At 40.0% G+C, this 16,623-nt stretch overlaps 1 protein-coding gene across 1 annotated transcript; it reads left to right on the top strand.

Moving 5' to 3' along the window:
- The first annotated feature begins 10,912 nt into the window (after positions 1-10,912).
- Positions 10,913-15,707, top strand: LOC109877879 (C-X-C motif chemokine 13). The gene is made up of 4 exons (XM_031816790.1): positions 10,913-11,025; positions 12,244-12,379; positions 15,089-15,169; positions 15,262-15,707. The coding sequence occupies exons 1-4, from the start codon at positions 10,962-10,964 to the stop codon at positions 15,311-15,313; spliced, it is 333 nt and encodes a 110-aa protein (XP_031672650.1). The 5' UTR covers positions 10,913-10,961; the 3' UTR covers positions 15,314-15,707.
- Positions 15,708-16,623: the final 916 nt, after the last annotated feature.

The raw sequence follows: 16,623 nt of genomic DNA, 5'->3' as shown, positions 1-16,623 counted from the left end.
TAGAGGCTCTTTATTTTTCCATTAGACAGACATGTTTGTCAGGAAGCCGAGCACTTAAGAGCATTGGACCAGTAACCCAAACGTCGCTGGGTTGAGTCCCTGAGGCAACTAGGAAAATATTTGTTAATATGCCCTTGAGCAAGGTACTTAATCCTAATTGCTCTGGATACATATTTTGTTTTATTTAACGAGGCAAGTCAGTTAAGAACAAGTTCTTATTTACAATGACACCCAGACAACACTGGGCCAATTGTGCTCCACCCTATGGGAGACTCAATCATGGGCGGTTGTAATACAGCCTGGAATTGAACCAGAGTCTGTAGAGACACCTCTCACACTGAGACACAGCACCATAGACAGCTGCTCCACTCAGGAGAACAACTTATTTGTTGAAATGTACAACTTTAACTTCTCTAGAGCCAGTAAAGTACAAAAGGTTGATTTAGTTCCATATTGTGTCCGACTGGATTAAATGGGTTCTATAATAAAGAGATGTTTGGAGGGAGAGGTCACTGTGGAGCAGTAGAGCTGTTTCTCACAGACACAAACTCAGCTACAACTCCTCATGTTACAAACACATTTCATCCAGACACACATTTACACATAAAGACAAATAAAACTACAAACACATTTCATTTTCAATAGTTGGTTTAGTTCTGTTCTCCCAGATACATGAAAGAAAAGTTCATCATTAATTATAGCATGTTGACTTACTATGAACTCTGGACTCTGCCATTTTCACTGCAATAAAGAGAGAAAACATTCATATTTACATCATTACCTTTCATCAAATTCTCTATATGTGCATATCTACACGTTTTTACAGAACAATCTACACCTCAGTCCTATACTGAGACACAACTTTCACTTTCACCTTTGCTCAGGTATTTGGAGTAAACTCCTCCCCCCAGCCTCTCTGGTTATTAGAAAACCCAGTCACAAAGTCTAAATTGTCTATAGGACTATCATAAAATGTCATGAAAACAAAAATGTACATTTCTGATCTTAATTTAGGTTTAAGGTTAGGCATAAGGTTAGCAGTGTGTAGAATAGGGTTCAAATCAGAAGACCGATCCAGCCAGCAGATGGTAGTGATGATCTTTAATTATAGTCATATTATCCTGAGCTGTAAAGATTTAACAGTGTCTATCAATATTAGCTTCTCTTATCTCTTTGGACCCATTCACATGAGTAAATGAGTGAAATGTATTCCATGACAAATGGTCTCAATGCTTTTCCATCCCCTCCAAACAAAATAAATGTATCTGACTGGTGGTCTTTTACTGTCTGAGAAGAGAGTATTATTACCACCTGCTGGTCAATGTTGGGAACTGCAGTGAATTTACAAATCAGAAAGTCAGACCTACCATATAGGGGGCTAGGGGTAAAGACTGAGTTTGGGTTAGGGTGTGTAGGGGACAGGGGACAGGGCTGGTGGTAAAGACTGAGTTTGGGTTAGGGTGTATAGGGGACAGGGGACAGGGCTGGGGGTAAAGACTGAGTTTTGGTTAGGGTGTGTAGGGGACAGGGGACAGGGCTGGGGGTAAAGACTGAGATTTGGTTAGGGTGTGTAGGGGACAGGGCTGGGGGTAAAGACTGAGTTTGGGTTAGGGTGTGTAGGGGACAGGGGACAGGGCTGGGGGTAAAGACTGAGTTTGGGTTAGGGTGTGTAGGGGACAGGGCTTGGGGTATAGACTGAGTTTAGGTTAGGGTGTGTAGGGGACAGGGCTTGGGGTATAGACTGAGTTCGGGTTAGGGTGTGTAGGGGACAGGGGACAGGGCTGGGGTTAAAGGCTGAGTTTGGGTTAGAGTGTGTAGGGGACAGGGGACAGGGCTGGGGGTAAAGGCTGAGTTTGGGTTAGGGTGTGTAGGGGACAGGGCTGGGGGTAAAGGCTGAGTTTTGGTTAAAACCATTACAATCTGGGCACTTACAGACAGTGATGCTGGATCTTATGTTTTACAGGTAGATATTTAAAGCTGCATTTGATTTCAACTGTTTGTTTTTAAGTTAATTGCCTGTATTACCACCTGCCCTGCTTGTTTACAGCTGATCTGTCGTTCTCTATCTAGACAATATTACCATGTCGTCTTAGAAGGTTACTGGTGATTTGTCATTAACTATTTCTCATTGAGCCCCATTAATTGAAACAGTTCATTCAGCCTCATTTACTGCTTTAAAAAAACATAGCTGATATGGATGACTTGCTTAAACAAATGTGGTTTCTACTGTTAATTGAGATGGACAAACTATGGCATAATGGGAAGACAAGCGGATAAGAGACAATCAGTCATTTTGATTAAGATATTAATGAGTGAGCCAGGAGGGACGTAGTCAATATATAAAATGGCGCCGATAGAGAGGGAGGAAGTGATTCTAGCCCCGCAACATTCCAGTGTTATTTCTTACATTGTTAGCCAGACATTTTTGTGTGTTATTACATACAGACGGGAAGAAGGTGGGGTGTGCGGCTCATTTCTCAATAACAAGAGAAAACATTATATTTACATCATTACCATTCATCAAATTCTCTCTTTTGCTCAATCACACAGATACAAACATCCCTTATTCTTTCTCCAGTCCTCATTGTTTTAAAACAGGACTGTTGTGTCTAGTTTGGAAAGTGAAATATCCTGAGATCTCCTCTTACCTTTACTGGTCTTCACGTCCTCCACTTCACTTTAAAAATAGTTTATTTAAATCTATAACCACTCTAATAGTCACTATATGTGCATATCTACATGTTTTTACAGAACAATCTACACCTCAGTCCTATACTGAGACCCACCTTTCACTTTCACCTTTGCTCAGGTATTTGGAGTAAACTCCTCCCCCCAGCCTCTCTGGTTATTAGAAAACCCAGTCACAAAGTCTAAATTGTCTATAGGACTATCGTAAAATGTAATGAATACAAAAATGTGCATTTCTGATCTTAATTTAGGTTTAAGGTTCGGCATAAGGTTAGCAGTGTGTAGAATAGGGTTCAAATCAGAAGACCGATCCAGCCAGCAGATGGTAGTGATGATCTTTAATTATAGTCATATTATCCTGAGCTGTAAAGATAGTGACTATCAATATTAGCTTCTCTTATCTCTTTGGACACCTTCACATGAGTAAATGAGTGAAATTGCTTCCATGACAAATAGTCTCAATGCTTTTCCATCCCCTCCTAACAAAATAAATGTATCTGACTGGTGGTCATTTACTGTCTGAGAAGAGAGTATCATTACCACCTGCTGGTCAATGTTGGGAACTGCGGTGAATTTACAAATCAGAAAGTCAGACATGTGATTTAGGGGGCTGTTGTTGTGGACAGTCCAGCTCTTTTGGCCCCAAACGGCTCTTTAATAAAAATATGTTTTGTATTTTTTCAAGTCAAACAGTTTGCGATAGTTTGACTATGATTGGTGTTAAAACAATTCTAATTAAATTATTAAATTAAATCATACTCTACCTTAACTACAATGTATTTAAAAATGCATTCTACCACACCCATGCTATTAAACATTTGCATTCTTCTTCTGTGGTGATTTACCACAGTTCTTCTGTGGTGATTTACCACAGTTCTTCTGTGGTGATTTACCACAGTTCTTCTCTCTCCACTCAAGTGTTTGCTAGTGCAATGATGTTTCGTCTTACCTCTTGAACCGGAATTGAGATCAGCCTCACCACTTCACCCTAATCTGCTCCTGTAAATCCCTCTGGATAAAGATCTGCTAAATGACTAAGCTGTAACTATATCGGCTTAACAAACCAGGCAGAAGCACGCCAACGTTTAAATGTCAAAGTGTGGTGAACTTGTTGGTTCCGGTATGTCTAACTTGTCCCACCTAGCTATCTTCAGATGAACACACTAAACTGATAGTCTCTCTGGATAAGAGCATCTGCTAACAGTCCTTTAGTGTGGGAGCCTGCTAACAGTCCTTTAGTGTGGGAGCCTGCTAACAGTCCTTTAGTGTGGGAGCCCGCTAACAGTCCTTTAGTGTGGGAGCCTGCTAACAGTCCTTTAGTGTGGGAGTATGCTCACAGTCCTTTAGTGTGGGAGCCCGCTAACAGTCCTTTAGTGTGGGAGCCCGCTAACAGTCCTTTAGTGTGGGAGCCTGCTAACAGTCCTTTAGTGTGGGAGCCCGCTAACAGTCCTTTAGTGTGGGAGCCTGCTAACAGTCCTTTAGTGTGGGAGCATGATAACAGTCCTTTAGTGTGGGAGCATGCTAACAGTCCTTTAGTGTGGGAGCATGCTAACAGTCCTTTATTGTGGGAGCCTGCTAACAGTCCTTCAGTGTGGGAGTCTGCTAACAGTCCTTTAGTGTGGGAGCATGCTAACAGTCCTTTAGTGTGGGAGCCTGCTAACAGTCCTTTAGTGTGGGAGCCTGCTAACAGTCCTTTAGTGTGGGAGCATGCTAACAGTCCTTTAGTGTGGGAGCCTGCTAACAGTCCTTTAGTGTGGGAGCCTGCTAACAGCCAACCGTATGAAACAGATGAGGTTAGGTACACACTCATCATTTCCAATGGAAACTACTGGGACCAACACGCATGATAGTTACAGTATGAGCTGCAATAGTTTCCACTGAATGAAACAGTGTGATTCTCACAGTTAGTGTTATAATGTCTATATAACAGTGTTATAATGTCTATAACAGTGTTATCAGGTCTATATAACAGTGTTATGAGGTCTATATAACAGTGTTATCAGGTCTATATAACAGTGTTATCAGGTCTATATAACAGTGTTATCAGGTCTATATAACAGTGTTATGAGGTCTATATAACAGTGTTATCAGGTCTATATAACAGTGTTATCAGGTCTATATAACAGTGTTATGAGGTCTATATAACAGTGTTATCAGGTCTATATAACAGTGTTATGAGGTCTATATAACAGTGTTATGAGGTCTATATAACAGTGTTATAATGTCTTTAACAGTGTTATGAGGTCTATAACAGTGTTATCAGGTCTATATAACAGTGTTATGAGGTCTATATAACAGTGTTATCAGGTCTATATAACAGTGTTATGAGGTCTATATAACAGTGTTATAAGGTCTATATAACAGTGTTATGAGGTCTATATAACAGTGTTATAATGTCTTTAACAGTGTTATGAGGTCTATAACAGTGTTATCAGGTCTATATAACAGTGTTATGAGGTCTATATAACAGTGTTATCAGGTCTATATAACAGTGTTATGAGGTCTATATAACAGTGTTATCAGGTCTATATAACAGTGTTATGAGGTCTATATAACAGTGTTATGAGGTCTATATAACAGTGTTATCAGGTCTATATAACAGTGTTATGAGGTCTATATAACAGTGTTATGAGGTCTATATAACAGTGTTATGAGGTCTATATAACAGTGTTATCAGGTCTATATAACAGTGTTATCAGGTCTATATAACAGTGTTATGAGGTCTATATAACAGTGTTATCAGGTCTATATAACAGTGTTATCAGGTCTATATAACAGTGTTATCAGGTCTATATAACTGTGTTATCAGGTCTATATAACAGTGTTATGAGGTCTATATAACAGTTAGTGCTGTTTGCACGAGCACTCAGACTTGATTCAACTAATCAAGTCATCATCAAACCTTTGATTTGAATCAGGTGTGTGAGTGCTCCCCTTTGGGTCTCCAGAACCAGGATTGGGAGACACTGGTCTTAACACCCGGAGGTCTGTTCATTCAGAACAAAACCGTAACAAACAGTTTGTAACGGAAACCATTACCTTTGAACAAAAACATGCTTTTCAATAAAAATTCAAGTTTCTTCTGGACAAATTCATGTTGGTCCCTCCCCTTTTCCTTCAGTTTGCATCTGCTGGTTTCCGTGTGGGTTTGAGGGGTCGTGAACACACCCCAGGTTTCCACTGACCCACCATGCTCATCATACTCAGATCATAGAAGGTGGCACAGACATGGGCTGGCTGCATGTGGTTTACCCACACGGTGTTCAGGTTCATTATATTGCCTAACTTTCTATTCTGGTTCAGAGGGGAAAGTGAAATCCAGGAAGTGAAATGCTGTGCTTTCTTCATTTGACCAAACTCCATTTGGAGTTTTCTGGTTCTGCAAAGCCATAAAAAACCTGTATTATAATGATGGGACTGATATAATAGGCCTCCTATCTACTAGACTCACTGTCAGTCTGGGACTATTAAAGTATGGTAATATAGTAATACTAACACAGCTACTATTACATTATTACTTTGTTATAAACTTGTATTAGCCTTCATCTAATCCTATTTTATCTGACCATAATAGCCTTTATTATAAGACATATGTTATTATACCCATGTTATTATACCCATGTTATTCACCCATGTTGTTCACCCATGTTGTTCAACCCATGTTATTATACCCATGTTATTCAACCCATGTTATTCAACCCATGTTATTCAACCCATGTTATTCAACCCATGTTATTCAACCCATGTTATTCTACCCATGTTATTATACCATTGATGACATGGCTAGTTGTCACACTAACAATGGGTGTATGTGTGGTGGTGTAGGTTGATTGGTGCTCCTGCTTCCTATCACTCAGAAGTTAAGTATCAAGCTAAGATGATGACAATGCCTGCCAGGGATGTTTCCCACATACTTTGAATGTTCAAAATCATAGTGTCAGAACACCTTTAAAGCCTCAAAGCACAAGATGATCCAACTTTCAAAACCAGTCCTATTTCGGCCACAGCATTCAACTAGCTAGCCACAGCAGTCAACTAGCTAGCCACAGCAGTCAACTAGCTAGCCACAACAGTCAGCTAGCTAGCCACAGCAGTCAACTAGCTAGCCACAGCAGTCAGCTAGCTAGCCACAGCAGTCAACTAGCTAGCCACAACAGTCAGCTAGCTAGCCACAGCAGTCAACTAGCTAGCCACAGCAGTCAGCTAGCTAGTCACACCAGTCAATTAGCTAGCCACAGCAGTCAGCTAGCTAGTCACACCAGTCAACTAGCTAGCCACAGCAGTCAATTAGCTAGCCACAGCAGTCAACTAGCTAGCCACAGCAGTCAACTAGCTAGTCACACCAGTCAATTAGCTAGCCACAGCAGTCAGCTAGCTAGTCACACCAGTCAATTAGGTAGCCACAGCAGTCAACTAGCTAGCTGTTTACCTTTCTACCACATTCACTCATTTGTTTGTAAACAACTAACAAGCTAGTTTGCTCTCTCATGTTCTTGTCAAACTGTCAACAGAGTAGCTAGGAAGCAACAAGATATGCCAAACAACAGCCTAAAAACCACTTGAGGGCAAATAAATCAGATTTGATAGTTCAGACACAAGTCGCATGGCCAGGAATCAGATTTGTATCTGACTTAAAATCACTTATGAAGGTGGTTTGAAATGTGACTTGAAATGTCCAATTCCATGTGCTTTTTGCTGTTCAGACTGCAGGAAAAATAACAGATTAGAATCGGATATGGAAAAAATGTGGATTTGAGTCATTTCAAACTGCCAATGGGAACAAGCCCTATATGTAGGTTCGCTTTGGATAAGAGCGTCTGATAAATGACCACAATGTGAAATTAGATGTGATCTTCACCGGGCAGTCCACGGCCAATAGAGAGCTCTTTCCATCAGTCTGCTAATAGAAAAAACATCGTCTGGCATCTTAATGCTTGTTAGCATTTTCAGTTCCTTATTCTGGGTTCCCTGCACCCGATGAAGTGAAATGAATCTAAATTAAACACAAGTGATATGAAGCTATCAGCCTTGATAAATGTGTGGCTGAGTGATTCTGATAGGGAAAAGAACACAAGTGATATGGAGCTATCAGCCTTGATAAATGTGTGGCTGAGTGATTCTGATAGGGAAAAGAACACAAGTGATATGGAGCTATCAGCCTTGATAAATGTGTGGCTGAGTGATTCTGATAGGGAAAAGATACGACAGGGTAATACTCTATTAATTCCCAAGGAGGAGATGTTGTTGCAGTGTATAAAGTCAGGTCCACAATTACTGACACCCTTGATAAAGATGAGAAGAACCAAAGTAGCTTTATTTTCATGTCATCTGAACATAGTACAGGTTCCGATGGAGACCGTTTCCGTTTATCAAACTGCAGGTGTTTACATTTGTTGGATGCCATTAAAAAGGAGCCTCATACCAACTGTAAAATATGGTGGTGGATCTTTGATGTTATGGGACTATTTTGCTTGTTCTTTTTATGTTTTTTGTCCACAAAGTCAAAAACTCTGCCTATTTCTACCATTTATCTTCTGAAAAATGAGATTCTTAAACCTAACCTTAACCCTAAGCTTAAAAGAAGACCAAAAATATTATTTTTGTTTTGTCCTGGGACCCTTGTTACGGTCAACGGCATCATCAAATTTGCCAAGTACCAGGCCATTTCAGCCAAAAACCTGGTTGCCTCTCCAGGGGTCTGAACCTTGGCCACAAGGTTAAATGACCACAAAATGAACAGTTTGTTAAGGTCCTCTCAGTCTCCAGACTTGAACCCCATTGAAAACCTGTGGTTTGAATTGAAGAGGGCAGAGTCCATCAGCGCAGACAAGAGATATCAAGGATCTGGAAAGACTCTGTTATAGAGGAATGGTCAAAGATCCCTCCTGATGTGTTCTTCATTCTCATAACCTAATGTAGCAGGTCTAAGATCCCTCCTGATGTGTTCTTCATTCTCATAACCTAATGTAGCAGGTCAAAGATCCCTCCTGATGTGTTCTTCATTCTCATAACCTAATGTAGCAGGTCTAAGATCCCTCCTGATGTATTCTTCATTCTCATAACCTAATGTAGCAGGTCTAAGATCCCTCCTGATGTGTTCTTCATTCTCATAACCTAATGTAGCAGGTCTAAGATCCCTCCTGATGTGTTCTTCATTCTCATAACCTAATGTAGCAGGTCTAAGATCCCTCCTGATGTGTTCTTCATTCTCATAACCTAATGTAGCAGGTCTAAGATCCCTCCTGATGTGTTCTTCATTCTCATAACCTAACGTAGCAGGTCTAAGATCCCTCCTGATGTGTTCTTCATTCTCATAACCTAATGTAGCAGGTCTAAGATCCCTCCTGATGTGTTCTTCATTCTCATAACCTAATGTAGCAGGTCTAAGATCCCTCCTGATGTGTTCTTCATTCTCATAACCTAACGTAGCAGGTCTAAGATCCCTCCTGATGTGTTCTTCATTCTCATAACCTAATGTAGCAGGTCTAAGATCCCTCCTGATGTGTTCTTCATTCTCATAACCTAATGTAGCAGGTCTAAGATCCCTCCTGATGTGTTCTTCATTCTCATAACCTAATGTAGCAGGTCTAAGATCCCTCCTGATGTGTTCTTCATTCTCATAACCTAACGTAGCAGGTCTAAGATCCCTCCTGATGTGTTCTTCATTCTCATAACCTAATGTAGCAGGTCTAAGATCCCTCCTGATGTGTTCTTCATTCTCATAACCTAATGTATCAGGTCTAATATCCCTCCCGATGTGTTCTTCATTCTCATAACCTAATGTAGCAGGTCTAAGATCCCTCCCGATGTGTTCTTCATTCTCATAACCTAATGTAGCAGGTCTAAGATCCCTCCTGATGTGTTCTTCATTCTCATAACCTAATGTAGCAGGTCTAAGATCCCTCCTGATGTGTTCTTCATTCTCATAACCTAATGTAGCAGGTCTAAGATCCCTCCCGATGTGTTCTTCATTCTCATAACCTAATGTAGCAGGTCTAAGATCCCTCCCGATGTGTTCTTCATTCTCATAACCTAATGTAGCAGGTCTAAGATCCCTCCCGATGTGTTCTTCATTCTCATAACCTAATGTAGCAGGTCTAAGATCCCTCCTGATGTGTTCTTCATTCTCATAACCTAATGTAGCAGGTCTAAGATCCCTCCTGATGTGTTCTTCATTCTCATAACCTAATGTAGCAGGTCTAAGATCCCTCCTGATGTGTTCTTCATTCTCATAACCTAATGTAGCAGGTCTAAGATCCCTCCTGATGTGTTCTTCATTCTCATAACCTAATGTAGCAGGTCTAAGATCCCTCCTGATGTGTTCTTCATTCTCATGACCTAATGTAGCAGGTCTAAGATCCCTCCTGATGTGTTCTTCATTCTCATAACCTAACGTAGCAGGTCTAAGATCCCTCCTGATGTGTTCTTCATTCTCATAACCTAATGTAGCAGGTCTAAGATCCCTCCTGATGTGTTCTTCATTCTCATAACCTAATGTAGCAGGTCTAAGATCCCTCCTGATGTGTTCTTCATTCTCATAACCTAATGTAGGAGGTCTAAGATCCCTCCTGATGTGTTCTTCATTCTCATAACCTAACGTAGGAGGCGTAAAAGAAGATCCGATAAAACGTAGTAGAAAAAGACTCAGTGGCCATTATCCTCTCAAGGTGAGGTATTGAAAACAGCAGGGCCATTTTAACCCCTTTCTTTTTGAGAGAGAAAAGAAATATGACTTGTGAAACAAAATCACTTTCACTGAGCAATTGTATTAGTATAAAATATAATTTCCCCTTCTTTTTGCATAAAATATAGCTCAGTGTTTGTATTGTTGATTTTATACAGTCTTTTATTGGTCATCTTTATCAAAGCCAATAATTATGGACCTGTCTGTATGTCTACGAGAAATACAGTTTTTAAACGCTCTCCAATCTTAACCACTGAATCTCTACTTGTTCTACTCAGCATTTACCAGGTTTTGACTAGATTGCTGAAATATTATTTGATTATATTATCATTAAAATCCTCTTTACAATGTAACAAGACAGATTCTCAATATGTTTTATTTCAATAGAATCACTCGGCTAGAAATGAAGGATAAAGTTAAAATAGTGAATATATTTATAGACATTTTATATCCTCCAAATGTCTGATCTTCATTTTGTGTGAAGACGAGGGATTCCCCCACACTTCCTTTTTAGCAGCAATATAAACCCAGAGACAACATCATTCAGTTTCAGTAGACACCAGCCGACCACAGCCAACACAGACTCAAGATGCCTTTCAAGCCTCACTACCTGTTGGTGTCCCTGACTCTCTGCTGGTTCGTGGCTCTTCAAGGTGAGATATTGCATATTTATCTATATATCTACATATCTATGAATCTGTTCAACTTGACTCTTAAACAATCAACAAACCAAACCTACTATAATTTATTTTTTAAACAATTTAATTCCAATTATCACAATCAATCCACTGCAATGTTAAGTGTCTCAGAGTAGGGTCTGTATTCAATTCGTACGGCAGAAGTTCTGCGTTGCAGCGTGAGTGAAGTTTAAAGGTAATGTTCCTGAGTGGAAACTGCATTCACGGTAAACGCTGCATGTCGGCTCAATCAGATATTACCGTTACATTGCTGTCACGCAATCACCGTCTTTTAACTGGTGTTTTTATTTATTTACTTACCTATTGTTCACCTAATACCTTTGTTGCACTATTGGTTAGAGCCTGTAAGTAAACATTTCACTGTCAGGTCTACTACACCTGTTGTATTCAGCATTTCACTGTAAGGTCAACTACACCTGTTGTATTCAGCATTTCACTGTCAGGTCTACTACACCTGTTGTATTCAGCATTTCACTGTGAGGTCTACTAGACATGTTGTATTCAGCATTTCACTGTAAGGTCTACTAGACATGTTGTATTCAGCATTTCACTGTAAGGTCAACTACACCTGTTGTATTCAGCATTTCACTATAAGGTCTAATACACCTGTTGTATTCAGCATTTCACTGTAAGGTCTACTACACCTGTTGTATTCAGCATTTCACTGTAAGGTCTACTAGACATGTTGTATTCAGCATTTCACTGTAAGGTCAACTACACCTGTTGTATTCAGCATTTCACTATAAGGTCTAATACACCTGTTGTATTCAGCATTTCACTGTAAGGTCTACTACACCTGTTGTATTCAGCATTTCACTGTAAGGTCTACTACACCTGTTGTATTCAGCATTTCACTGTAAGGTCTACTACACCTGTTGTATTCAGCATTTCACTGTCAGGTCTACTACACCTGTTGTATTCGGCGCATGAGACAAATAAACTTTGATTTGATTTCATCTGTAACACTTCAGCGATGATACAGACTGAATAGAGCCCTAAGAGTGCTGATCTAGAATCAGTTTTGTCTTTGTAACATTCACATGTTTCAAAGTGCAACTTTTAGTGATGATAAAAAGGTGTTAGCCCTACCCCTTAAACCTTAACCTTTAACCCCAAATTCTAACAACACTATATTGTTATTGTATGTAATATTCCTGGTCTTCATCCCTGCAGCATTCCCCATGAACGGCTGTGCTGCATGTCAGAAGTGTCGCTGCATCCGGACGTCCTCTGCTTTCATCTCTCCAAGGCTGTTCCACAGGATAGAGATCCTACCTCCAGGTGCCCACTGTCGTCAAACAGAGATCATGTGAGACAACTAACACCACCTAGCAACCAGTCAAGAACCCTTTCACAGTCAAAGAGCAAACCAACATCTATTTCTGAAACATTTTTTTTTAAACATGACTTGGTTACTTTAACCTAATAAAAACTGTTCTCTTGTACAGTAGCCCTAATACGTTACCTGGTCTGCCTAATACATTATCACAGTATACCTAATACATTATCACAGCATTCATAATACGTTACCTGGTCTGCCTAATACATGATCACAGCATTCCTAATACGTTACCTGGTCTGCCTAATACATTATCACAGCATTCATAATACGTTACCTGGTCTGCCTAATACATTATCACAGCATTCATAATACGTTACCTGGTCTGCCTAATACATGATCACAGTATACCTAATACATTATCACAATATACCTAATATATTATCACAGTATGTCTAATATGTATCACAGTATACCAAATACATTATTACAGTATACCTAATACATTATCACAATATACCTAATATATTATCACAGTATGTGTAATAAATGATCACAATATGCCTAATACATTATCACAGTATACCTAATACATTATCGCAGTATGTCTAATATGTATCACAGTATACCAAATACATTATTACAGTATACCTAATACATTATCACAGCATACATAATACATTATCACACTATACCTAATACATTATCACAGTATACCTAATACATTATCACACTATGTCTAATACATTATCACACTATGTCTAATACGTATCACAGTATACCAAAAATATTATCACAGTATAGGTAATACATTGTCACAGTTTGCCTAATACATTATCACATCATATTGGCTACAAGAACCCAAAAGGGTTCTTCAGCTGTCCCCAAAGGAGAACCCTTTGAATAAATCCCTTCCTGCTTCCAGGTAGAACCCTTTTGAGTTCCATGTAGAACCCTCGGGGGAAAGGGTTCTACATGGAACTCAAAAGGGTTCTACCTGGAACCAAAAAGGGTTCTCCTATGGGGACAGCTGAAGAACCATTTTTTCTACGTGTGTATATGCCTGTCCTGACAATATTGTTATTCTCAGACAATATTATAGTTCAAAACTTGAGCTTTGATTACAAAACAGATCTGGTGGAGCACTTGCTAGGCACAGCTGAGCAGAAATTGAAATAATTGGCTTTTATTTTACTGGACTGATGATATCTGTATCTGCCATGGTGCTTTCAAGACAACTGGGAACTCTGGGAGATAAACTAGGTCTAAATGATGATGGCTAAAGTCGAGTCACACCGCATCTGCTTTCAGACACAAATTCATGTTGTTCCTCTGACCAGAGAAAGTATAATATCCCTCCCTATTAAAATAGACAGGACGAGATGCTAATAATGATAGAAACACAGCGCTGTCGATACACTTGGCTACTCATTCATTACAGTGTGAGTGGAAGTAGAGAGAAACATGTTTTATGTTATCTAATAGTGTGGAATCAAAACAGTGACAGAGCAGAATGAAAACTTAAACATGAACTCACTCATAAAAAACAGCAGCTGTATTCTTTGATCATTTCTCTCTGGTCATGGTTTTAAAAGTTATGAAATCTTACATAGGCTTGTATCAAACTTTGGGTGGGGTCGTGGAACTGTAGGCACAGTGATTTGAGCTATACGATTGGCCAGCGCAGTAAGGCTCACTCGATTTATCCACAGATCTTCCTGTCCGCCGGTTAGGTGGAGTTGGTCTGACAAATGAAATGGTTTAAACTGGGAACAGTTTGTCTACCCGGTGCACAAGGCTTCTGAAGTGCACCTGCCGGTAACAGCGCAACACGAATTTAAAAAAGAAGAACCGCAATCCTTTTTCATATGATTTTCTACAGAAATGTTTGGTGATGGACTAGGAATGCCTTGAAGTCGATCGCGATCGATTGGTTGGTAACCACTGGCCCAGTGGAATCTCCATGCTTATTGTTGTTGTTCAGGCTTCATCTGTGTCTTGGAAACCGCACCTAAAACCCACGGTGGCTGTCATTGTCTTCACACATAGATCATGTGAGTCAGTCAGCGAGGTCTTGAACGAAGCGCTAAACTGTGGTTTTCTAATGCATAGGGGGAAGAAGCGTGGGGGATCGGTCGTGGTGGAGGGGAAATTAATTAGTCAGTATAGTCACTTTACTGCATGCTATGCAAACCAGTCATTAGTCACTGATGATGAGTTCAATGTTCCTATTCGTAACCAAGGCTAAGACAGTGTAATAAATGTGGGCATTTGCAGTGGTAGCCTATAGCAATTCCCCCCGAAACTCAGTATGTGGCAGGGACTCCAGACAATCTTGTTTACTACATGATTCCATATGTTTTATTTCATAGTGTTGATGTCACTATTATTCTACAATGTAGAAAATAGTAAAAATAAAGAAAAACCCTGAAATGAGTAGGTGTCCAAACTTTTGACTGGTACTGTATCTATACATACATTTACATATACAGTACTCTGACTTTGCTCGTCCTAATATTTATAGATTTCTTAAATCCATTCTTCTACTCAGATTTGTGTGTATTGTTAGATATTACTGCACTGTTGGAGCTGGGAACACAACCATTTCACTACAGCCATAATAACATCTGCTAAATATGTGTACGTTCATATTGACGTTTTCTGATAGGTTAAATGCTGCAGTGTATGATATGTAACCATGGTGACACTTTAATATATATCCCTCCCTTCATTCCTCAGCGTTACCAAGAAGGACAAAGCCACCGTCTGTGTGACTCCAGATGCAAGATGGATCAACAAAGTCATTGTCAAGTTACAAAGGTAAATACAACACACACACACACACACACACACACACACACACACACACACACACTTCTGTTGACTTTAACACAGACCACCTCTTTCTACAGTACCAACAAGAAGAAGAGAAGTGCAGAACTTCCTCATCTCAACCACCATTGAGTGAATTGGAACAGGAATGTATCAAGTTGGAGCTAAATGGACATATGATACCAATGTGATGCCAATGTGACACCAATGTGATACCAATGTGATACCAATGTGACACCAATGTAATACCAATGTAATACCAATGTGATACCAATGTGATACCAATGTAATACCAATGTGACACCAATGTAATACCAATGTGATACCAATGTGACACCAATGTGATACAAATGTGACACCAATGTGATACCAATGGATTCTGTTCAAATATGATTCTAATACCAAGTGAATTAGTTTATCTTAAATGATTTCAGTATGTATTGAATGTGATTATTTAATGTTTTTTTTAATCATGTATTGGGTCTACCCTCGAAAAATAAACACAACCTATACAACATGTACAAAACATGAGCATTTTATTGCCTGAGGAGGAAGGGTGAAATGCACATGTTTACCATCTTGTTGATGTGAGCATCATTATCCCATAAAGTCAGTCAGCACGTCTACCTCTGATGAGTTGACATAATATTCCACTCCCAGTAGGGGCGGGACTGGGGCGGGACCGGGAAGGGACTGGGGTGGGACCAGGAAGGGACTGGGGCGGGACCGGGGCGGTACAGGGGCGGGACTGGGGCGGCCGTAGTTTGCCTGCTCTTTGGGGAGCATAGGTCCTTTTCAAACTTCCTGGTGGTAGTTAAGGCTTTGTGTCTTACCCACAAAGATAGAGGAATGTAGATGGATATAACCTGGTTTTACCATGGACATTGCCATTGAGGACTTCCACCATTTTAAAGTAGTCAACTGGGAGGGAATTCCTATGGTTTGGGAGCGATCTGCCAATGAACAAGAGTATTGTCTTCTTCTTCATATTGGGTTGGCGATGGTTAGTAAACGTAGTATCAGCGCCATCTAGTGGTTACAATAAATAAAGGAGAAGTTGTTGTTCTGGACTCCACTGGAATAGGATGCCATTTGGGACACAATCAATGTATAATCAACTGCACAGGTCTGTTTTCTGAATGTAGAAGTCAGAAGTCATGTTGATCTGATTTCAGAGCAGTTGTGTTTTTTATTTGATTGTGTCCCAAATGGCATCCTATTCCCTATTTAGTGCTCTACTTTTGAACAAAGAGCTCGACAGGGTAATAGCAAGGTCTCTGAGGAGGAGGAGCTATCTATCTATGACCACTCACAATATGGCTGACGCAAGCCACTGAATGATTGTTCCAACTGTCATGACTGGCCTGTTCGGGTCAGATTACCGTGGATCACAGTCCTACAGAGTCATCTCTCTCTTTTGACCAGAGAGCCTTGCCTGGTTC

This window comes from Oncorhynchus kisutch, linkage group LG3 (genome assembly GCF_002021735.2).
Source record: "Oncorhynchus kisutch isolate 150728-3 linkage group LG3, Okis_V2, whole genome shotgun sequence".
NCBI classification, from domain to species: Eukaryota; Metazoa; Chordata; class Actinopteri; order Salmoniformes; family Salmonidae; genus Oncorhynchus; species Oncorhynchus kisutch.
Note: the sequence above shows the minus strand (reverse complement) of the source record. Positions and strands in the feature narration are given on the sequence as shown.